Genomic DNA, 7,424 nt, shown 5'->3' on the forward strand with positions numbered 1-7,424 from the left:
AGCCTCCATATAAAAAGAAGAAAAAAAATCGGTGAGCTTTTCTCCGCATACATGGCCGGTTAGCTTTTCTCCGCATCCGCCGGTTTTGCGGTGAGCTTTTCTCGGTGAGCTTATCTCCGGTGAGCTTTTCTCCGGTAAGCTTTTCTCCGGGATTCGTCGTTGCCAGGGGAGGTAAAGTGGTGTGGTGTTTCACTCTAACGTCCACTAGCTGATTTGACTCAAGACTCGCATTAAATATTCAGTAGCACATTAAATAGTTGTTTTAGAGGCATACCCTACTCGAATTTTGTATCCCGTAACGTATTTCATGCTTTTCCTTAGATTCGTTCGCTATTGTTTTTACAGCGGAGCTGTTAAGGGCTAGGTTCCCCAGGATCGTGTCCGTGTATGTCGGCACAAACCTACCTGGACAGCTACCGCCATCTATAAGCGACGAGTGCAAGCACACAACCAGTGTGGTTTCCGCCGTCGCTCGTAGATGGCGGCAAGCTTTCCAGCTATAATAGAAGAAGCACACAGTGTATCGAGTACCGCTCCGCTGGTCTTCCTTCTTCCCGAGAGTGGAAAGGCTGAACGATTTTCAACGTGACTACTAAAACTCGCACAAAAAATGAAAGCCGTTTACAACTCCCTGTAACGCCGAATTAGAGCGCAGCTCTTGAGGAGGAGGAGGGAAGGGTACTGAGGAAAGGGTATACCCCTCCTCCCTCCTCAACTCCTCATACTGCCTGCTACTCCTCCCTCCGAGCGGCGTCGCCGTCGCCGTCGGCGTAACCGTGAGGTCACGTTACCGTCGTAACGTCGCGTCACCCTCGTGACCTCACGGGGGTCACGTGACCCTGCGAGGACGTTTCGGCACGATGCCGAAACGTCACCATGCCGAAACGTCGCCGCGGTTACGCCAACGGCGACGCCGCTCAAACCGGAAACGGGCGCTCTAAAACAGTACTTGCCTCGTCGATAATTTAATGTATCCACAGAGAGCTTAACTACGAATATCGAACCTCCTCACAATCCTAGTATGATGTCAAGACTGGTCGGAAGTTTTTCGTGTTTTCACGCGTTTAGTTACATCTTCGGGGAAAACAAAAGTAATACTCAGATTCACGAAAAAAAAAACAAAAAAACTTAGTCTTTTCATTCTGGTGAAGAAGGATGAGCAGCAGAGCTGTAGCTTCTGTTCTCGGCGGTGGCTTTCCAGGCGAGCGATCTGCTCTTCTTTCGCAAGGAAATCTGAAGCGCCCTACGCAGTGGTACTTTAGGCGATAGCGGCGGTTGTGAAACCATTCGCGCTGCTGAGCTCATCGCCGCTCGTTCCGTTCCCGCTCTTCTTTCTCCGAAGAAATGCTGCCGCGCTCTATGAGCGACGGCGGCAAGCAGACAACCGGCAAATACAAAATTCTGGACAGCTACCGCCATCTATGAGCGACGGCGGCAACCAGAATGCTATGTCGACATTTGTTTGGTAACGGACACGTTTCTGGGGAAACTGGCCCTTAACAGCTCCGCTGTAAAATGCGCCAGAATTCACTCTCTTACTCTTTTTTTTTTTCAAGAAGTGTTTAAGTTTTTCTTTAAAAACCGGTCTTGTCTCAGTCGGTTGAAGTCAAGCGCTAATGTGTAAACACACCTTAAAAAAAAAACAAAAAAAAAACCTTTCAGTTTTTTTTTTTTTTTTTTTTTTTGGTGAAGAAGGAAGACCAGCGAAGCTCTACTATTGGGAATGAAGTAATGGCCGGCCGCAAGTCGGCAAGCCAGAGTGGAAAGGCTGGAAAGGTTGCTATACCCTCTATGAGCGACGGCGGCAACCAGACTACTGGCAAACAACACTCTGGTTAGCTACCGCCATCTCTGAGCGACGGCGGCAAATTGCCGGTTGACTTGTTGCCGCCGTCACTCATAGATGGCGGCAGCTGTCCAGAGTGTTGTGTCGAGATTTCTTTGAGGACGGACACGATCCTGGAAAAACTAGCTTTTAACAGCTCCGCTGTAAAACCGAATTTTAAGCCTTCTATGACTGCTTACGACCGCTAGCGAGCCGGTCGTAAGCACTCACACGAGGCTTCAAACCGGTTTTTCTGCACTCCAGTCGCAAGCTGTTCCAAGTGTGGGATCCACCTTATTAAAATCTGAGTATTTCGAAAATGTTTTATTTTGGGTAGCGAAGCCAAGACTCGGTGAGATGTCTGCGGTCACTATAGTTCCTGTAGGTGTGGCAGGTATGCCATCAACATGGAAGCAGAACTCTATTTTGCATTGCCATTTATTTGTCAACACGTATCGCACAAGAAAAAAAAAACACAAAACACCGAGTCATTGTGTTGGTGTTTGCAGAGGAGCAACTGCACCTGCTTGGCCACACGCGTTCCACGACCCAGTGAACAAGGATAGCAGCGTTTAGAAGGCGATTAGAGGAATGGTCTATGGACGAACTTTATTTATTTACAGAACGGGTGAGGGGGCGGGGAAGAAAGCGACGAGGCGTTGCTGGGGTCATCTGGGCTTTACATTTATCTCGAGGGTGTTTCCTTGGAGCCTCCTTCCTTCGCCTTGTCGTCCTTGGGTTTCCTGTCCTTGGGCTTGGTCGGTTTCTTCGGCTTGTGCCTCTGAGGGGAGCAGCGGAAGGCGTCGCAACTGCCCTTCTTCACCGCCTTGAAAAGCTGCCCGAGACCGAGCCTCTCTGCCCACAGGTCGCTGACTCTGAAATTAGAGCAGCGTATCGACGCGAAAAGGTTAGCCTTAACATGATCTGACGTCAGATGCAGTCTGACAGAGATGGGACAACGGCGCCCACTAAGTAAATGGCAGTGCAGCGTTTTTGTCTGATCGGTGCTCCGCGCGTTGGCACGACTACGATGTCTGAAACCCGTTTTCGACTGGTGTGGTTAGCGTCGCATCTCGCCCGTCCGTCGAAAGCGGTCACGAAGTGGCAACAAATGACGCCACAAAAAGCCGGAGTGTCTTGCATTCTGATGTCGCGATCCTGACGCTTATGCGAAAATATTGGTTCGAGAGTAAATGGACCGTGGTACCATCTCTCTCTCTCTTCCTTCTGGCCGAGCAAAGAGGGAAAATAATCGATGATGTGAAAAAAAAAAAAAAAAAAAAAAGAAGCGAAGTTCGGGGCAGCTATGTGTCTAGGTCAGAGCGCCTCAATGGGCCAACAGGATATAGCTGACGTTTCGAGTGTCGAACGGGTGGGAGAGGCCTTGCGCGTACGTTGTTTTCTAGAGCCGCTTAGCCTCGAACCCAGTCGCGTGTCTAGGTGGCGGCAAAAATTATAAAAAAAGGTGTATTGGCAAGATATTATGATTGAACCCTGTCCCTGTCGCCGCGGCGTCTCAACTCCTAGCTGCCGACACGTTGATTTGATTTTCTTTTAAATTCGCATCAGGTACTAAGTACACGTTAATGGAGACGTGCGGAAAGAGCTGTCACAACGACATCTTGACGAAGTCACAGGCACATCCCGCATTGTCGTTTGTGTACCACAAGCAAAGTAACAAATCTACCTGCAGTTCAATTTTTAGAGTTAAAGATAAAGCATTAGCGAGAAAAATAGCAGAAACAAAATACGGCTAAATTTCCAGCATGAACAAAGAAAATATAGACACAGACAGACTAGCATCGCTACCTCTTAGCTTCGGAGACTGCCAAGCTGGAGGACGACCTGCAGCAGAACAGGGGCCTGTCACACACGCTCCGCCTCTACTGTGACACCGCCAGAATCGCGCCTGGCGAGAGCGTGGCACTCGTATGACATCGTCGTGCGCACATCGATGGACCACTTTTTAGGACACGGTAAGCACACCGGCTGGAGACACGCGTTCCAGACACCCATCTTAATAAAGACAAATCGCGCCGAAGGTGTGTGGTTGGTGAGGAAGAGGAAGAGGAGGAGCGAGCGGGACTTTATCCAGGTCGTGTTCCCATAACCCCTCCGCTACGTCACTGGTTTCGTACTGTGGCGCAGGGGAGTAGCCGGGGGGGGGGGGGGGGGGGATCTTACGGGGCTTCACCCCCCCCCCTCCCCCCCTTCCCCCCATTCCCTTCCACCCAAAAAATCCTGCTGTGGCCTTCGGTGCGCGGGCCGACCGGCCTGGAAGAGTAGCTTCTCCCGACGCACGGGAGCCCAGCGGTGTGCCGAATTCGGGGTGTGGATGCGAAGACGAGGAGGAGTGGAGAGCGTGAAATCGCGAGTGCTGACATCGATATGCTTCGTTTCACCTTACAATGAACCGCAGCGGAAGGTACGAGTCATCTAGGCCAACCAAATGCCGTGTAGATGTCACGTGACCTTCGGAAGGGACGCACCGACGCACTTAATCACGTGAGGCGTTAGCAGGGTTGGACTGGTTGTGATGGCTCGTTGCGTCCGCTGCGATCTACAGAACATGAAAAAGAGGAACAAAAAGCGAAAGATAAACAAAACACAAACAGCTGTTGCAAGATCGGGCTTGTTCGTTTTGCGGCGGCGCGTTGGACTCCTGCAATTTGTCACCTTTAGTTTTCCAGAAACGATGTCCCCCGTCTGCGTGTTATGAAACCAATGAAACTAGAAAAATCCGAGTAATATGGTTGTATTTCCTCAGAGCTTCAGGTGTATTGATGTGCCGCCGAAAATGTGGCCTATGTGTACCGCCATTTAGGAACTTTCCCTCCAAATTTAGCATGTGAACTCTTATGACCGGTACACTGTCGAAAAAAGGGCCCAAAGGCGAGCAGCGCGTTCCTTGCTTATTCTGTCTTTTTATTTCATGGAGATTATACAGGGTGTTTCACCAATAACCGAAAATAATAATTAAAAAAAAACTTGAAAAAAAATATATATAGGGAGTGAGCTAAGATTGCCAAGTGTAGCCGTTCTAATATTGTGAATGAAGAGGGGAGAGAATGGTTATTGGGGGAGTTTGACGCATTACTGTGAGGAAAAGGGAAAGAGCTGGTGAAAATTTGGTCCGGGAGCGAGGACGTGTCATATGACCCCGCTCCTGGCCAAATGTTTTGCCAGCTCTTTCCCTTCGACTGACTTTAATGCATTAAATTCAAGTATTACTCTCTCCCCTCTTCGTTTTCTATCTCTCTCTCTCTCTCTCTATATATATATATATATATGTTTTTCTTCTTGGTAACGTTATCTACCGTGGCGGACGTCATGTTGCGAGTGCAGGGTGATGATTGGAAATTAATTACCTAACATTTCCGTCAAAAAATTGCCTAATGATTTCCTTCAAAGCGGTTGTTAGAATTTAGACAACTAAAAGTTCGCCTGCTCTTGGTGCACCCTGTGCGTTTGTTTACCGTCCAAATGCATCAATCTGCTTTTGGTTCCTGCCGACCTCAGGCAATGACGGCGCGCGTTTGACTGCCGTGTCATGGCGCGTTCCCTGCGCATTATCTATGTTGCCCTTTGATTAGTTTTGTGTGAGAGATAAAGACAAAGTTGAAAACGGGAAAGCCAAAAGGAAAAGGAGGGAAAACGATAACAAATATCAAAGTCACGTGGTCTTTACGACAATGACAAGACTCGATTCTAAGATCTTGAAACGACTTACAATGTAGAAAGGCCATAGAAGACCTTCTGGATCAGCATGGCCTCCGTAGTCTTTCCCTCTGTCGTGACTTCGCAGAATATCTGCTGCAGACACTCGGGATCTTCCAGACTGTTCACTCCAAACTTGGCGATGACCTCCAGGATTGGATTGCGGTAACGGGTCTGGTCCGCCGATGCTCTGCGCCGCCTTCCGGCCACACCAACAGCCGCCACGGGCAAATTGATGACACTGGGCACGAGCGCCGCCATCAGCAGGCCTAGTGGCAGTAGCCCCAGCAAGAGAGCCAGGGGTCCCTTGCTGCTGTGGTGCTTGTGCCGGTGAGCGTAGGGCGGGTAACCATGGTCGTAGTCCGGGTAGCCGAAATCCGCGTAGTCGTATCCCTTATAGTCATAATGATCACTGGTCGCTGTCGCGTAGTTCTTGTCGCTCTCGACCACGACCTTATCCTTGACTTTGAAGCTGGCCGCACCACCATCGCGGCTCAGACCCGATGCCTTGGGGTCGTCGTTGACCAGGGGGTTCTTGGTCGTGTAGCCGTATTTGGTCTTGATGTACGTCGGCGATGCCTCGACCGAGTCGTAGTCTGGCTTCTTCTCTATCCGGGAGAGATGTCGGTCGGGTTCCTCCTCCTCGTCTTCGTAGTCGGACGTGTAATAGTTGGTCGTGGGTGCAGATGCCACCTTGTACGCGTCTGGTCTGACGTGGGTCGCCTTGTGCGAGTTCGTTGGGCCGTGACTGACCTTGTACATGCCTGGCGTGACTTGACTCACCTTCGCTCCGTCCTTAGTCTCGAAGTAGTAGTCCATGGGGTTGTAAGGGAGGTTATACGCGAACGGAGCTGGGGTTGTGGACGTGGTGGTTGTGGAGGGTGCATTGTAGTAGGTGTAGACGGCTTGGGATTGCTTGCTGGGCCCCGCTGGCTTCGGTCCGTAGTCGGGTGAGGAGTACGTTGTCGCGTGGTTTTTGAGGTAAGTCGACGTCGGCGGGGACGCTGTGGTCAGGTACGCCGAGGTTGTGGACGATGGGAAACTGCTGGTCATAGGGAAGCTCCAGGAAGCGGAGGTAGCGCCTATTTTCTGACTGGTAGTGCTGTTGTGGAAGCCGGATGCCGGGTTGCCTCGCAGGAGGTTATGTCCGGCTGCCGAGACGCTACAAAACGTCACGATGCAGCCGCCCAAGAGCGCAGCTATTGTGGCTGCTGCGGCGGCCCGTGTCTTCATGGTGGGTAGCTCGAGTCTGTGTACCTGCGTTGTGTAAGCGATGCACACAACGTTCGAGAAATAAATAATTTTCTCTCGGCACATGTAACCTACCCCTACTAAACAAAGTGGACATTACCAAGGTTCATCAGTATGTACTAATATGAATAGAGAGGAATGAACTTGTGGCTTTATTTATACATTTGTTTCATATATAACTTCATATTCTTTAAAGAAATCAGTATAGGATTGTTTTAAAACGCACGTCACCGTGGTAGTAGTCACATATATGCATATTTTCGTGACCCCATCAAAGCTGTTCGCGCTTGCAACCAGTTGTTATTACTCGTGCATTGACATGATTTGCATATTTTTCTGATTAAGTATGGTTTCTGGTTTAGAATAGACCCGTTGTTTCTTTCTGGCAGCGAGTTTGATTGGATTTGATGGTTAAGCCTACATTACCATGCGAGCAGCGGATTAATTTATTTATAGCCACATAATATATTTCAGGGTGTTCTCTCATCTCCCCTGCTAACATTCGCCAGATTACCCTTTTCAAGCTTCTAGCCACATCACTGTGTGTGTATAGTACATAGCACGACATAACACTTTTGACTGCCCCTTCCTTCTCATGCACATATTTGCTCATTGAATGCGCCCCTTGCCG

General features: G+C 49.7%; 1 protein-coding gene across 1 annotated transcript; it reads right to left on the bottom strand.

Moving 5' to 3' along the window:
• Positions 1 to 2,245: 2,245 nt before the first annotated feature.
• Positions 2,246 to 6,793, bottom strand: LOC8034649. The gene is made up of 2 exons (XM_040214342.3): positions 5,556 to 6,793; positions 2,246 to 2,700 (listed from the first exon to the last, which is right to left on the bottom strand). Exons 1-2 carry the CDS (start codon positions 6,773 to 6,775, stop codon positions 2,511 to 2,513), a joined length of 1,410 nt encoding a protein of 469 aa, XP_040070276.3. The 5' UTR covers positions 6,776 to 6,793; the 3' UTR covers positions 2,246 to 2,510.
• Between the last annotated feature and the right edge of the window lie 631 nt (positions 6,794 to 7,424).

This window comes from Ixodes scapularis, unplaced genomic scaffold (assembly GCF_016920785.2).
Source record: "Ixodes scapularis isolate PalLabHiFi unplaced genomic scaffold, ASM1692078v2 PGA_scaffold10__122_contigs__length_95168666, whole genome shotgun sequence".
Lineage (NCBI taxonomy): Eukaryota > Metazoa > Arthropoda > Arachnida > Ixodida > Ixodidae > Ixodes > Ixodes scapularis.